General features: G+C 42.6%; 5 protein-coding genes across 11 annotated transcripts; all 5 read right to left on the bottom strand.

The window, feature by feature from the left end:
• Positions 1-1,843: 1,843 nt before the first annotated feature.
• Positions 1,844-4,359, bottom strand: LOC125761319 (uncharacterized). Of its 5 annotated transcripts, XM_049422322.1 has the most exons (5): positions 4,057-4,359; positions 3,780-3,867; positions 3,370-3,710; positions 2,867-3,108; positions 1,844-2,767 (listed from the first exon to the last, which is right to left on the bottom strand). In XM_049422322.1, exons 4-5 carry the CDS (start codon positions 3,089-3,091, stop codon positions 2,483-2,485), a joined length of 510 nt encoding a protein of 169 aa, XP_049278279.1. In that variant the 5' UTR covers positions 3,092-3,108; positions 3,370-3,710; positions 3,780-3,867; positions 4,057-4,359; the 3' UTR covers positions 1,844-2,482. The 5 variants fall into 5 exon arrangements, with proteins under 5 accessions (XP_049278279.1, XP_049278280.1, XP_049278281.1 ...); XM_049422323.1 differs by lacking the exon at positions 3,370-3,710; XM_049422324.1 differs by lacking the exon at positions 3,370-3,710 and having other exon boundaries at positions 3,780-3,850.
• Positions 4,360-4,469: 110 nt separating this feature from the next.
• On the bottom strand, positions 4,470-7,196 carry LOC125761279 (serine/threonine-protein phosphatase 5). 2 transcript variants are annotated; one of them, XR_007418091.1, is made up of 7 exons: positions 6,944-7,196; positions 6,419-6,808; positions 6,215-6,336; positions 5,419-6,140; positions 5,255-5,336; positions 4,978-5,166; positions 4,470-4,885 (listed from the first exon to the last, which is right to left on the bottom strand). XR_007418091.1 is itself a non-coding variant. In XM_049422268.1 (6 exons), exons 1-6 carry the CDS (start codon positions 7,083-7,085, stop codon positions 5,116-5,118), a joined length of 1,509 nt encoding a protein of 502 aa, XP_049278225.1. In that variant the 5' UTR covers positions 7,086-7,196; the 3' UTR covers positions 4,470-5,115. The 2 variants fall into 2 exon arrangements, 1 of the variants encoding a protein (XP_049278225.1); XM_049422268.1 differs by having other exon boundaries at positions 4,470-5,166.
• Positions 7,197-7,332: 136 nt separating this feature from the next.
• LOC125761268 (uncharacterized) lies at positions 7,333-9,307 on the bottom strand. Its single transcript, XM_049422241.1, has 2 exons — positions 8,994-9,307; positions 7,333-8,899 (listed from the first exon to the last, which is right to left on the bottom strand). The coding sequence occupies exons 1-2, from the start codon at positions 9,305-9,307 to the stop codon at positions 7,366-7,368; spliced, it is 1,848 nt and encodes a 615-aa protein (XP_049278198.1). The 3' UTR covers positions 7,333-7,365.
• A 23-nt stretch (positions 9,308-9,330) lies between these two features.
• LOC125761261 (TELO2-interacting protein 1 homolog) lies at positions 9,331-12,696 on the bottom strand. The gene is made up of 4 exons (XM_049422221.1): positions 12,408-12,696; positions 11,510-12,346; positions 9,727-11,436; positions 9,331-9,625 (listed from the first exon to the last, which is right to left on the bottom strand). The coding sequence occupies exons 1-4, from the start codon at positions 12,593-12,595 to the stop codon at positions 9,331-9,333; spliced, it is 3,030 nt and encodes a 1,009-aa protein (XP_049278178.1). The 5' UTR covers positions 12,596-12,696.
• Positions 12,697-12,728: 32 nt separating this feature from the next.
• On the bottom strand, positions 12,729-14,429 carry LOC125761327 (serine palmitoyltransferase small subunit A-like). 2 transcript variants are annotated; one of them, XM_049422332.1, is made up of 2 exons: positions 14,312-14,429; positions 12,729-13,293 (listed from the first exon to the last, which is right to left on the bottom strand). In XM_049422332.1, the coding sequence occupies exons 1-2, from the start codon at positions 14,427-14,429 to the stop codon at positions 13,133-13,135; spliced, it is 279 nt and encodes a 92-aa protein (XP_049278289.1). In that variant the 3' UTR covers positions 12,729-13,132. The 2 variants fall into 2 exon arrangements, 1 of the variants encoding a protein (XP_049278289.1); XR_007418095.1 differs by lacking the exon at positions 14,312-14,429 and adding an exon at positions 13,404-14,247 and having other exon boundaries at positions 13,180-13,293.
• Positions 14,430-14,489: the final 60 nt, after the last annotated feature.

The raw sequence follows: 14,489 nt of genomic DNA, 5'->3' as shown, positions 1-14,489 counted from the left end.
CCATTAAACGAGCATCAACCCAAAGATCACTTCGTCGGATGCGATGTTCTTGAGCTGGTAACCTGAATGTGTGAGTTAACAAAAAAAAAAAAAAAATATCTCTCACAAAACGTGCATAAAGAGTAGTGTCTGGCCGTTGTTGGCGCATCATAGTTCATGCTGGTAACATGAATGCACCCGCGCTTGTGCATCCATTTGCCCCGCTTGGAGTTCGGGTACCGAAATCGAAACCTTCGCCACGTTACAACTCCCCAGCCGAGGGTCATATGGGGCAGTGTGCATTCGGTAGACTGAAGTCTGCCGTTAAGTTAATCGTACAATCGTCCTTTGCATAGCCGTGAAATTTACACAATTAAAGCAAAGCGAATTGTCTGCTACTGGTGCCGGCTAGAAAGGTTTTCTAGCTTTTGCATACAGTTGGTTTTGATCCGAGTTATTAAGAACATGATTTCAAGATGTAATGTCATTTGCATAATTTTGTTTGAAACAGTTTAATTTTAGCAAAACAATTTAATTGAACAACAGGTTGTTAGAATTGGGAGAATTTCGTTAATTTTTATATTTACTTTTTCGCGTAAACTTTAAAATTAGGACTGAAGCAATTCGATTCACATCGCCGATCTGTAAATCACGAATGAAGCTTAATTTATGTTTGTTTGCCATGGAGAAAAAAAGCACATCATTAACATCTCAACTATCGTTAACGTTATCGATCAAATCCATCGTATACAGCTTCTTGCGTTGATGCAGCGTGCCGCGATCGCGTGGCGCAGAAAGCGTTCATCAATGCGATTCGTATTCCAATTCTCACCATTGTCCATTTAACTAACCTTTGATGCACGACGACGCCCGATGCTGCAGATGGATGGTCCGACAGCGCAGCTAATGTGTCTGTGCGTGTATTTTTTTTCCTCAAACACACATGTACCAAAGATGCTACACCGTGGTTCGAAAACCGTCAAGATCGAATACCCAATTTTGGCCTCTTTTGGGTGCTGTTTCATGTTCAAGGCTTCGCGGTGACCAGTGGAGTCGTATGAGTATTTAAAATTCGCCTACCTAACCCAACCCAAAATGGTGAACCTACTGAAGATGATGATGATGATGATGAGGCTTTGATTGGGCCCCGAATGATTTGCTCTCGAGAGTTTTTCGGTAGCCAAGTGCGCATAAGAAGTGTTTCTTCTACATCCCTGACCTTCGTGTTGCGAGCAAACCTCGAAACCGGACAGTGACTACCGCGAAAGGCGGTGGCCAATTTCGCTCGATGACCGTGTGATGGTGTTTCGAGGATCACACGATGCGGACATAATAATTTGTCTTTGTAGCTGATTCTTCTGCTGACGCTTGCGAGTAACTTTCAAGCGGCAATGTTTCCTTTGTCCAGGACCCTGGCCAATCAATTTCGAACATCATTCTAGTTCCGTTTCGCTGCCGGCGCTTGTTGTGGTTTGCAGTGGGGGTTTTTGAAAAGTGTCGATCTTCTTTCGGGTAGATGAAAACATTGCACTCCACTTTTAGTGGCTCTTGGCGGTGGGCTCTTGCTGTGCGGTAGCAACCTTTTGAAGTGCAGCAATCGTTAATGCAGTCTACATCTAGCTGTTCCATTGTCTTTGTTCTTTCGCTTTGCGGATGTTGGGGGGTTTTTTTCGGTCTCACTTGAATGTATGTCAAAGTGCAGCCTGAACTGCAGCAACGCTAGTTGCATTGATACGTACCCGGCTGCCAATGAACTCAATATTTATGCATCAGTAATTCTTCCTTGTACTTTACAGCACTCATCGCACAGTAAGCTAATCGTAGTGTGATTTAATTAAATTGTATTGGAACGCGCGCGGTTAAATTTGCTTTTGTGAAGGGATTGTTAATATTTATACTTTATTCCGCACAATATGCTTCTTTACACTAGTCATACAATAAACGGTAAACGGAAGAACGATCACGCTGGATATATGTGGCATTCTTGGAAACCCCATTTTAATGCAATTAACTGTGATTTTGCGTTAAAGGTCTTGTCAGCAGTCAATTTACTCTTCCGTACAGCCAATGCTTCATTATGTGTGTGTTTTTTTTTTTGTATGGCATGAGATAGTTTATTGTTGCCCACAGGATTTCCACTATCAGACTTTTTTTTTCACTTCGAGATTAATGCGAGATTCTTCTCCACGTCGTGTCTCAACAATAACCAACACACCCCGGCGGTGTGTTGGAATGTTTTAGGCAAAATGTAATATTTAAATAATGCATTTGTAAACTGTGAATAGAGAGTACGCATCCCTCTCCGCTTCTCTGCTGGAATGGCTACTTTTAACGATCAGTAATTAATAAATATTAGTATTTGTTGCGATATGCTACACAACGGTAATGGCATAGCCACGAAAATGCACTGCTCACGAACGGATCTGTTTTAAAACAGCCGACCATGGATAGGTACCGTATTGGAATGTTGATATGATGCAATCATACAGCTATAGAAAAGCTTCTAGTCTTCATCCGCAACGAGAATTGCATTTGGTGCAATTATAACGGGCTCGGCGTTCACGATTAATGCGATTGGGTCTGATTCCTCGTCCAAAACTCTCATTGGTTCGGTATCTGCCAGCTGTGTACCTGTTTCCTCCATGCAACCGTTCGGCGGCTTTGTGCCGCTCTCTAGCTCTGTGCGTATCCGTGTACCAAATGCATTATCAATCTGCTCCAGACGATCTAGCAGCTTTGCTTTGAATTCTTCTGGCCATTTGATACACCATTCGTTAAAGAGCTTTACCTGCAATGGAAAGAAATGGCAATTGAAATAGTAAACTATCGTTCGATTTTTTAAAATCATTATTGGAGCATTCATATTTGATTGATCTTCTTAACCTACCCTGCATTGAAACAAGCTCATCGGTTTATCCTGACCAGGGTTAATCTGTGCCATTGCACTGATGAGCCCGTTCACGTACACAGCACTTCCTACTTGCTGCGACAGGTACGATACCAGGTACGGCACGAAGTCTTCCCGCTGGAAATCGCTCCACTCCCCAAACCACTGAACGACATAGCGAAGCTCACCGTCGGCGGTAAGATTATACGAACCGTTGGACGACATTTTGCTGGTACTCTGTTCTGTTGCAAAAAAAAGAGATTGTTCCACAAGGTTTTTGTTATGTTCTGCAGAGTTCTGAATTGTTGTTCTATGACTTGCGGTAAATTAATGAATCCACGTCAACTAATTAAGCATTGAACAGCGCCAAAAGTGAGGATGTGGATCAAACTATCACGCTTACGATCACAACAGACGATGCTAGAAAACAACGGCACTTCGTCCGCTCTTGCTGCAACCAGAACCAGCCGTGCCCAGCTGCTGAAAGACTGCACTGCGCCTACCTTTGCAGACTGTGTGCTATGTGAAACTGGAACTACTGCTGCCACGCGTTGGTGGTTGGCTAAGCTTTCCGATACCAGTTTTTCTCTCTCTATCGTTCCGATACTTTCTTTCGTTTGCTTTCCTCTGGTTTTAGTTTTCAGGTTTATCTAGGTTCCTGATCTGCGCGCATCCCCGCTTGCAAGATAGCGCACTCGCCCCACGATACGGTTCCTTCCCACTTCCAGCAAATGTTCCAGCTGCTGTGTTTGTTTTGCGATCTTGTTGATTTCTTTTACTCTTCTCAGCTGCGGCTCTATCTCGTGGATAGCCGGGATCAAAGGGGATCGTGAGCGAAAAATAACTGTAACGAATGCTGCTGCAGCTTCATCTATACGGCCACATGCACTGATCGTTGGTTACGATTACTCACAATTCGTGGTCAAACTTTGATGGCTTCAGTCGTTCACCCTTGGTTGACACAGGGATGATGCTTGGTGGTGCCTGGGGCAGGGAATTCACTGTGGTGTTTTAATTAATTTGTCAACAATTGGTAACAAAACAACCTTTAGCTTCTGCTTTTGCTACAGTTCCGATCTATCGAGGGATTTGCTAACCGGCAATAATGGTGTTACATTCAACGACAATGGTGTAGCTTTCGGAAATAAGCAAAAGAAATGCACTTTCTATAAAGAACAACCAATTTCTACCTTTTGTTGCCTGTTGTTACTGTTTACCGCTTCTACCCCGGTAGGTCGACGGTATCGCTCTAATCCAAAGCTGTTTGTATGCTCTCTTGAGCATGTATGCAATCTCTCTCTCTCTCTCTTTCTCTCTGGAGAAACATGTTTGAAACATTTGGCTGCAGTTTCAATCCAGAATGGAACATTGAAGATTTCGTTATAAACCTGCCATCAAATTGTCAGTTGTAGAAACGATTTCATTGCCAATTTCTCATTGCACTCTGCATGCTTTTGGCCAAATATTTTTATCAACTGCAAATAATCAAAATCGCTACCCAGTTAAAACAAGGCGTGGCAAGATGATAAAGCATCGGATGTAACATTATGCTATAATAAATTGTTTCGGATTTTTCAAACCCTAAATCGCAAAACGCCTCACGTAATTTGCCAACGGGACCGTTCCATCTATTCTACGTTCTATACAGGTTCGGCTTCACATATACCAAAAAGAGCAAACTGTAATATTACAAAAGCATTCAACCATTCCTTTTGCTTACCTACCAATTTACACAACTGATGAAATTCTGACTGTCTCTGCCCTGAAACAAAATGTCTTTTCCTTAGCTCTGTCTGCTATTGCCTGTTAAGCTGTGGTCGCAAAGTTTTTTTTTCCTATTGCGATACTATGTTAATAGACTGTAATTGTTGAAGGAAACTGGATAATGCATAACGTTCCATAACACTTTCTTCGCTCGTTGGCTAGCTTTCACTCAAATCTGTTGCATTGTTGTACTTTGCGGAAGCCAAACAAATGGTATTCGGTTTTACTGAGCTCTGTGAGCTGTTTTTTTTCTATCTTCAGATGAATGTGGAGAAACAATTAAAACAAACGTGTATTACCGAAGAAAAAAACAACAACAAAAAGGAACTAATTGATTTGTTACATACCACGAAGGAAGCATGATCTTTCACTGCCATAACTGAGCCGTACGTTGCAAAACAGGAGAAGTCCAACTAAAATTCCAATAGCAACAGATTAAACATATTGAAACAACGTTCAATACCGCTCAATGCACATCAGTTGTACTATGACATTAAACTGTAAGCGTAAGCCATTGGCCGAATGGAGGGATGGGGCTGAAAGAGCAACAAAAGATAAGATATACAGAGTTACGCAACCGGTTTTTGGACAATATATGTTAGTTTTTACAGATCCATTCCTTACCGATTCCGAATAGGTAGTGAATTTAGGCTTCAAATCGTTTCCTTTCAGTGTGATAAACGCTCCAAGATTCTTCATTTGGTCGCTGAAGTCGATAGAAAACAAAGAATAATACAAATTTCTCCCAGAAGGAACGTGAAAACATCAATGATACACAATACACTTACCAATAGTTAGGTGCCGAAAACACGGTAATGCATTTACCATTATGATCTACCTCATAGCCTTCCGCCTTCACCTCGTGGCTACGGATGATATAGTCCAGCTTGTTGTACTTCAGGAATGCTTCCGTAACATCCGGTCCGAACTCTATGCCGACACCCCTTTTCGAGGGTACACGGCCTGGTTGCGGATGTGGATCAGACCAGAGCAGCTCGCACATTAATCCTTCCTCCGGCGGTTGACAGTTACGGTCGATCGCCCGCAAATCGTCGAGCGATACATTGTCCTTTGAAAACAAACCACCGTGCATGACCAGGACCTTCTCGTTGATCAAATGGCACAAGGGCAGCCAGTTGTAAACAAGCGTGAACATGTCTGCCATGTTTTGCGAGTACTTCGAAACCACCTCGCCCGTAAAACCGTACAGTTGGTTCATGTTGAAACTTTCGTGATTTCCGCGCGCCAGGAAGAAGTGGTTTGGATACAGCAACTTAAACCCGAACAGGGTAAAAATGCATTCCACCGAGAATGAGCCTCGGTCAACAAAGTCGCCATTGAACAGGTAGGGATTGGTAGGCGATGGTAAACCGTTGATTTCGAATATATGAAGCAGATCGTAGAATTGACCATGAATATCACCGCACACGGTAAACTTTTGTTCGTCCGGGACTGCAATCTCCACCAGGGAGGGTTGCGTTTTCAACAGCGTTTCCATGTCACAAAGAATCTACAAGAGCAAACAACAGTTTGCCTTTTTGGTGAACTTGTAAATCAACGCAACATTGTGTTGGTTCAACTTACCTTATAGGCAAAGTTTTTGTGCAATTTGTTTTGTTTCTTATACCATTCAAGCAGGTTCTCCATGAACTCCAAAGTGACTTTACTGTTTTCCAACTTTGGTCCATTATAGTCGTCCTCGATAGCTATTTCAAATGAACAAACCAATGATCGTACATCAATTAATGATCAAAACCGAAGTAGACCGGTAAAATTAACCACACTCACTCGCGAATTCCAGATCACAGCACATTTTTTCCACACTCTTTTCTTGATGCTGAACGGAGATGGCTTTCTCGAACGCGATCTTGTTTACCATCTTTTTACATTCCGTGTATTTGTCCTGGGCATCCTTCGCACTGGGACATCGTTTCGCCACTAATTCTAAATCAGCCAGCGCCTTCTTGAACCTTCCGAGCGCCATCAGAGCGGCCGCCCTGCGGTAGTACGCTTTGGTGTAGCTGTTTTTCATCGATATCGCCTTATCGGCATCGCTCAATGCGTAGCCGTACGATTCTTTCCGAAAGTGAGCAAAGCTACGGTTCGCATAGAACCGCTCATTGGGGCACGTTTCGATAGCCTCCGTGTAGAGCGCAATTGCCTGCTCGTAATTTTGTTCTGCAGCAAACAGAAAAGAACAGAACCAGAAAAGATTATTACTTTTCCCCTATCGGCCAGCATCTTTTGTTGGTGCATGTTTTGCAAAACTTTATCCATGTTTTGTATCGTGTTGCCGTCCGGCCGGATACCTACCCTTGAAGTATTCATTACCGCGAGCACCGAGCTCGTCGGCTTTCGCCTGCAAGGGATTTTCTTCGGGCGTATTTTCCGCAATTACTGGCGCTGGATCAGAAGTTTCCGGCTTTTTGTTTGTTTCATCGGTTGCTGACGACATGTTCGTAAACTTTATCTTAAACGAGTCAAGTAAAGGAATAAACTAGACAAAATGCACGGCAAAAAAACGGAACAAAATGTAATGCACGCAATGCCTGTTTTTTTTATCGGTGTTCTGATTGCTGTCAGTGATGACAGCTGATCAGTTTTCAGCAGACAATCTGCTGAATATGGTTTGACTTCGGTTGCTGAATATGTTGAAAATGTGATTGGATTTGAAAGAAAGAAAATTTGAAATAAACCCGTAATTTTTAATCACATAAATTAATTTTAATATTTTTTTAGTTTGACCGTAAATTGTTCACTACCTCCGAAATCAATGCCATAAGATTGTCCAACTTTTTTTCAATCAATACCATGTCTTTGTGCCGCCCTGTATGTTCTTGCTTGTTGTTAAGATAGTTTTGTTGGAATTTATCCATTTCTTGCATGAGCATTTGTATTTGGTCCGGTTTTTGGGAGCTTTTGGAGGCAGTCTGGATGGACGCTTCAAAACTATCGGCAAATTTTACTATTCGCTTAGCTGGGTCTGTTTTAGAGAAGGGTTCCTGCAATATATAACCTTCTTGTTCGGCAGACAAATCATCCTCATCGATATAATCTTTCATTATGATCGATGTGTATACAGGACTCGGAGTTGTTGCCGCACCCCGCAATATGTTCAACCTCTCCGTCAAATATTGCTTTCGTGGTGTTGGTGGTTTGGCATGGCCATTGGAAGCAACTATTTTGTCCAACATATCATTCGCCTCATGACGCAGGGAGGAAAGGTCATCAATAGCCTGCTTGGAAATGTGAAGAAATTGTTCCTTTTCCGGCTTTTTCCATATTTGTAGGAAAGCTTCTATCTCTGACTGACACGATTTATCCAGCTTGTCTGTAATGGTTTGCAGTAACGAGATTTCGTCCATTTCCTGCGCCTCTACAAATGATGGCATAGTTTCATCCAACAGTAACGAATGATTTAGCGTAATATCCGAGAGTAGTTCTTTGCACTCTTTCAGGTTCGACTTAAGTTTGTTTAAGCTTTGCGTGTTCGGTGTTAACAGAACCTCTTCAAGCGAATGGTTCAACTGATCAAAAATGGTGTTCAGCGATGTGGACAATCCATCGAGCAAGCGTTCAGAGTTCTTCATCTTAGACTCAGACAAAATCCCTAGCGAGGAACTTTCCTGCTCCGGTGTGGGCATATTTTCCCACATCTTTTCTATTTCCCTCAAACGAGAGGAAGCATCCTTGATGCTTTGCGCTGTAATGGAGCTTCGATTCATAAAGTCTGCATCGAGCGAGGCAGACATTTGGACAATTTCATTGGACAATTCTTGTAACTCCTCGGCACAGTTGATTGAACTGTGGATTATGTTGGGTATCTCGAGTAACACTGGCTTTGGTATGGGGGGTTTTACCGACTGTTTTGCGTGTTTGTATGCGGCCACACGCTGTTTTAGACCATCGAGTGCTTCCGTACCTTTCATGCACTGTTTTACAAGATTTTCAATAGAAGGTGATTTTGGAAACTTTTCGGACGCATCGAGCAGCGTGTTGTGAAGTACAATTTGATTCTGCAAGCGTTTGAGCAAATAATCGATGTTGATCTTTGATCCAGATGTTTCGAAACTGTTGTACGCCATTTGTGCATCGCTTAAAACGCTATCGGAAACGTTGGAGGAATGTTTATGGTTACTGTTATTTTGGAAACTGCCTCGGAAGCTTCCCAAATCCATTTCGTGTGTCTGCAGTATTTCTAACGATGGATCTGCATTCTCTTGTAATGATTCTGCCCTCGATTGGTCCATGTTGGAGAAATCTAACCGTCTGCAAACCGTTTGCAATGTGTTCGATGATAGAAGAATGATTAGTACCATTTAAAGCAATAAATCTTGTTTGTATTAATTGTTTTGCTACTTGCCTTTCCAGAACGGTACGCCACATTTTAGTTTTTTCGTAAAAAGGTTCCAAACGGTTTCGACTAAATCCAGGTGGAACAATTTTGGATGCTTTCATCGATTGTGAAGCGGGCATTGTTTCAACGCTACGTTTTGCTAACTTCACTGCTTGTTCCTCGGTCTGTTCTACTTTTAATTTAATTTCCAAATTTTTCTGCCTTGATTTAACGTGCTCTATTCTCGGTTTACTCGGTTCTTGACTTGAGAACATGTTTTCAAAACATACCCAAGCACTAAACTGGCTCCAAGCCTTCAAAATCCACACAGTATTGCTCATGGGTTGCTTAGTATGAACGATGATTATAGCAGCACAGCTCGACAACCGCATTTTAGAAATACAGCAAGCGAATTTATGTTCCTCATGCGTTGCATACATTCGGCAGCGCGTTTTTTCAGCTCTCGTCGTTCCGACTTTTCCCAGTACAGCCGTACAACGTCCAGCACTTGATCTAGTTGTTTCTCACTAAAGTTCAGATTGCGCACCAGCTCGTCTATTGAGGTGAGGAATTTGCATTGCAACTTATACACCTGATGTGCGCTGCCGTCCGCATTCCAGTGTTCCTTCATAAACGTGTAAAGTTTTGGAAGCACATCACTGCGCACGTGGTGAAATGTTGATGCAATGAAAAGAACAGAAATACACGAATGTTAGTAATCGTTTCTATGTTATTACAGCTACCATTCGAATGTACTTACTCCAGTGATCGGTTGCGGATGAAAGATTGCGACAGTCGCGCTAGCGTTAGCAATAAATCGAATGCGTAGCTTACTACGGCAGGGTTTCGATCGGAGAACCGCTCGGTAAAGTTATACCAAATGTTGTGCACTAAAGGTAGAAGTTGATTTTCGAACCTTTGCAGCACGTATATTCCCTCGTTCAGGGTGCATAATGAAACAATTCGTTCAGCATCGTTGGACGAAGCGAGATGTTTGAAGTTAACCGTCAGGATGCGCAATACTATCTTCACGTGCGCAGGTAATTGTTCTTCCTCTGTGCTATTCGCATCCTTTTCAGTATCGTGTTCAGCTTCCTCGGCTACATCCATATGATCCGTTTCTTCGTCCACTTCTTTCGGGTTAAATTCCACATCTTCCCCTTCGTTTGCTATTTCGCGTTGTAACAATTTTTGTAATCGTTCAATCTGTTCCGAAAGATTTACAGAAGCTTTTTCCTTAGTAGCTTCCGTTGGTGGGTTGGTGTCTTCGTGTTCATAGCGCAACCTTAGAGAGTGGATAAATATTTGCAACACACGTAAACAAACGATCGAATTCCGTTCGCCGTATTGTGAGTAACTATCAAGCATATTCATGAGAATTGGTGTAACCGTTGTTTCGAGCACAGTCGATGTTTCGTACGGTACGAAGCGTAACACCGATTCCAGAATGGTTATACCATCGCGGAAGTGTTCCTTGCGTCTCAAACATCGCGTAACTTGTTGCGATATGTAGTCGAGATTGTGCTGTATTAACTGCTGGATGCTGGACATGCCTTGCGAGTGAGCCACAATATCTAGCGTCAGTTCGGTCGACTCGTTAATGCAGTTCAGCGTATTGCCACAACATTGCAACAGAATTCGCAACGCGTCATACAGGTACCAGTGAAAGTGTTCCTTCATTAACGTTGCAATTCGGGCGATGGTTCGAACGACGAGACAAACATGCAATGCATTATACTTTTGATCGGCTATGTTATCGTTTTCATCCAACTCTAAGAACCAGTGATGAGGTTGTAACACTTCGGCGAGTAACGTTTTGAACGGTTCTAACCGTGCCGGGCTGTAGTCGATTGAGACCGGAATCAACTCACTCAAAAGAAACAGATAACCGTTGCTATTTATCCTTGAAGCGTAAAAGTTTTCCAGAATGTACATGAGCACCGTATTTACTGCTTGTTCGTGCATTCGCAGTGCGTGAATTAGATCGAGAAACGATTGCTTAGCACGAGGAGACGACACGTTCTTCAGCACAATCCACCGGGATTCTTTTTTGTCCTTTTGCAGATGGAAACCTTCTTCATATTCGAAACGGTACGATACGTACTCTCTTCGTAACAGCTCGTCAACACTCTCAAGCTCAGCACCGGCCAACAATACCATGATGAGCTGTTCCAGAATGTTTTGGCACGAGAAAACGCTTGCCAGTTGCGACTCGGAGAAGAAGCCAATGAATCCCGTAATTAATCGAAAGCTAGATATTTGTTCACGTTCTTCTCCCCGGTAGATGATACGTGGTAACTGGTTGAGCGCATCGAAAAACAGTTCATCGATGCGATTTCCCGCGAAGGATATCGTAAAGTAGGGTTCCGATTGGTGACACTTTTCACAGACGCCACGAACACGTTCCGATTCATCGTGGCTCATAGCAATCACGGTCTGCAGATAGTGAGCGGTGCTACGGGGCATATTACTGGAAGGAGAATCGATATTTGATGAATAATTACAAATCATTTCTCGTGCCGACACCATTTTCCGTTACTTACTACGTGCAGTTTCTCAACAGCTCACAGTTCATTTTGGCAAACTCGAGCCGTATAAGTTCCTCCTCGTGTCCACGGAGATGAAGTATCAGTTGAAGTATCTTTTCTACTTGTTTGTCCGCCTGCAGCAACCACTCGCGCGATCGTGTTGTCTCATTGAAATATTTAACTTTATCATCGGCTTGCAATCCTAATCCCAACACATTAGCGTTTCTGTCTTTGTCGCTAAAACTTTCCGTCAGTTGCCGAAATCGATCGGCACAGTATTCATCGTCGGTTGCATCCTTTGAGTAGTCTTCAAAGATAAGACTAAGCGTTCGGCCGAGTGCTTTTATAGCGATCCGGTATACGGCTGTACCCTGCTTTTCGTCTCCATTGATGATGGACACGTAAATGGAAAGCAGCTTTGGCAGCGTAATAAACAACAGTTCCGCCACTTGGCAGCGCAGCACAATATCGTTGAAATCGAAATCCTCATGCACCTGGAGGAGCGATAGAATGGAATCGACTGCCTGGAAACGAAGCTTGCGTGCACGTTCCGCTTCCACTACACGAACGCACACAAAAATGGCTTGCGAAAGAAGGGTTAAATTTTCCTTCACGTAAACTTCCTCTATCAGCTCGGACTGGATGTGACGGGAGGCGTACGACAGCACTTTCAACACGGCCAGTTTATATTCTTCGGACAGGTTGGGACGCATTTTACCCGTGTCCTTGTCGTATATCAGTTTGACGGTGGCTAAAAGGGTAATTTTTAACGCCACTGCCTTTCTAAGCCGACCTTTCTGCAGAATGGTGATGATGCATTCTAGCAAATGTGTTTTCAATTCATTTTGGTTTCTGTAAAAGAGGAACTTAAAACAGTAAACGGGAGGAATGCACATCGAAAACAATCACTTACACTCCCGGTACCGCATCGACGAGTATGATTAATTGTTGTAGAAATATGTTCTGCAAGATCTGCACACTGTTGCTATCAACTTGCTTGAGTTGTTCGTTAAGGTTTAGGATGCCTTCTCGCGTAGGTTTTCTGATAACGGCATCGAAAAGCGGCTTAATTTTGGTGAAAACTTCCGGAAAGTTGTCCATCTCGTAGGTTTGTTTACGAAATGTACGAAACAGCGGCAACGGTTTGACATTAGCGTGTTGACATAACAAACGTTACGTTTCTTATTCTGCGCTGCAAAGCGAAAGTATTGAAACATTCAAAACTCGAACACAATTGCGGTTGGGTAAATTATAGATCATATTTGTCCATAAAAATTATGTTTCCTTTTAATTTATCTGAACATGCCCACGTTGGGGTGTAGTGCCTTAAATATATTAATCACTCCAAGCTCGTCGTAATGCTAGAGAAGACCGTTGAAAAGGTTACTTTGTACCACTTTTTTCCTAGCTATCGCTCGTATAATCAAACGGAACAAGCATTCTAACCTAAATAAACACAGCTTTTGACTACGTGCATTCGTTTTTTGTTGTGACGGTACGACGTTCAGTTTGTGGTGTATCGAAATTTGTGCCCAGCACGTTGAGCTAGTTTCACGGTGCGATAATTTATCCGTTGTTGGTCCATGAGTTTGCACCACTGCAAAGGGTTCGCCAATGAAACAAGTCGCCACATTATGGTCAGTGTATGTTGAATTCCATTGACCGTTGATGATCCATGTCGAGATCGGACAGAGCGGAATGCGCAGGAAGGAATGCATTAATTAGTTTCCGTGTGTATCCCGGAAGGAATGTGTAGCTGGAGAAGATCAGCAATCCTAAAATGGCAAATATGAAAGCATCTACGGGGGAATTTGGTTAAGGAAATAGGTGTATAATATCGATGGTATATTTTTCGTTTCACAAGTTAAATGCCGATGCGCTCAAGATTCGAATTTCCATAAAAGGATACTGACAAACCGCTTTTCCCACGGATCGAGCATGTAAATGCAGGTATTGAGTTCGTACAGTAAATACACCGATGTGATCGATTTCCATATTTTACGAAACATAGTTACAACAAACACCATAACTATTATTCAGCGTCAACGATTTAGTTCAATTTCCTTGCGTGTACTGACGTGAATCAGTATCACCACGATTAGGCTTTCCGTTGGGTTGTACTGAGTAATATTATTTCGTAATCAGCGAGGGACTACTCCCTTATCAATGGTATATGTACACAATTGACTGTAGATTTTTTTTACAGGCGTCCTAAATTGAGGGGGGGCGATTTTTAGATATCCAATGATTCAGGGTTGCGTGGCAGGTAATTGATAACAACCTGACTCAGCGTAAATCGTCGCTTTTTTGTGTTCAATGCGCTTGGTTTACGCAGCAAAATAGGATTTGAGGTGTAGCGCGGTTTCTTATCTAAACTGTGCAAGAACTACTGGGTGCGTGTATTTTTAGAATAATGTTATTTTTTACACAACAACATACATCACTATGTTTCTGATTGTTTAGAAATCACATCACAGTGTAGAGATTAGAGAATACGTTTGTGCGACATCGCGAGGGAACGTTAATGAAAAGTTTATTTTCCTCTATTTCGCAGATTGCGATCAAAACAACATCTGCAACAGCAGCAATAACAACAGCTGTTTTGACAGCGCTGTTTCGCCCGTGCGTGCGGCATGATTTCGCCCGTATTGTATGAATCCAATTGGTATTAGGCTTGCTTCACGCACTGATTTGAAGAACCGGACAGCTTTTTAGTACAACTGGTTTAGGTTTGGCGCAAATCATAAACAAGCTTTACGATATCCACGTTTGTACAAGATTACTGAAATGGTTTCGATCACTTTTGGAAAAGGATACTGACTAGACATTTTTCCCACGGTTCGAGAAAATATGTCATGCTGTAGATTTGCCACTTTAGATAGAAAATGTCCCATCGTTTCTGTAACTTTTCCTTCCAGCCCGTAGTGGTATCCATGCTTGAAAACGGTGGTAAATTTCTTTCTCCAAAGTAACTCCGTACCGTTGATACAATTTC

This window comes from Anopheles funestus, chromosome 2RL (genome assembly GCF_943734845.2).
Source record: "Anopheles funestus chromosome 2RL, idAnoFuneDA-416_04, whole genome shotgun sequence".
Lineage (NCBI taxonomy): Eukaryota > Metazoa > Arthropoda > Insecta > Diptera > Culicidae > Anopheles > Anopheles funestus.
The sequence above is the reverse complement of the archived record's forward strand: the minus strand, read 5'-3'. Positions and strand labels throughout refer to the sequence as shown.

What these genes read in the sequence shown, in the direction of transcription:
- LOC125761319 (XM_049422322.1), bottom strand. Translation starts at nt 3,091, where the DNA reads ATGTCGTCCAACGGTTCGTATAATCTTACCGCCGACGGTGAGCTTCGC. An exon ending in TGAGCTTGTTTCAATGCAGG is followed by an intron (nt 2,768 to 2,866) that starts GTAGGTTAAGAA and finishes TTTCCATTGCAG; the next exon opens with GTAAAGCTCTTTAACGAATG.
- LOC125761279 (XM_049422268.1), bottom strand. Translation starts at nt 7,085, where the DNA reads ATGTCGTCAGCAACCGATGAAACAAACAAAAAGCCGGAAACTTCTGAT. An exon ending in ACAAAAACTTTGCCTATAAG is followed by an intron (nt 6,141 to 6,214) that starts GTAAGTTGAACC and finishes TTGCTCTTGTAG; the next exon opens with ATTCTTTGTGACATGGAAAC. An exon ending in TCACTACCTATTCGGAATCG is followed by an intron (nt 5,167 to 5,254) that starts GTAAGGAATGGA and finishes TTGCTCTTTCAG; the next exon opens with CCCCATCCCTCCATTCGGCC.
- LOC125761268 (XM_049422241.1), bottom strand. Translation starts at nt 9,307, where the DNA reads ATGAGCAATACTGTGTGGATTTTGAAGGCTTGGAGCCAGTTTAGTGCT. An exon ending in TGGCGTACCGTTCTGGAAAG is followed by an intron (nt 8,900 to 8,993) that starts GCAAGTAGCAAA and finishes AACGGTTTGCAG; the next exon opens with ACGGTTAGATTTCTCCAACA.
- LOC125761261 (XM_049422221.1), bottom strand. Translation starts at nt 12,595, where the DNA reads ATGGACAACTTTCCGGAAGTTTTCACCAAAATTAAGCCGCTTTTCGAT. An exon ending in CTGTTGAGAAACTGCACGTA is followed by an intron (nt 11,437 to 11,509) that starts GTAAGTAACGGA and finishes TTCTCCTTCCAG; the next exon opens with TAATATGCCCCGTAGCACCG. An exon ending in ATCCGCAACCGATCACTGGA is followed by an intron (nt 9,626 to 9,726) that starts GTAAGTACATTC and finishes CCACGTGCGCAG; the next exon opens with TGATGTGCTTCCAAAACTTT.
- LOC125761327 (XM_049422332.1), bottom strand. Translation starts at nt 14,429, where the DNA reads ATGGATACCACTACGGGCTGGAAGGAAAAGTTACAGAAACGATGGGAC. An exon ending in GTGGGAAAAATGTCTAGTCA is followed by an intron (nt 13,294 to 14,311) that starts GTATCCTTTTCC and finishes ATTCCCCCGTAG; the next exon opens with ATGCTTTCATATTTGCCATT.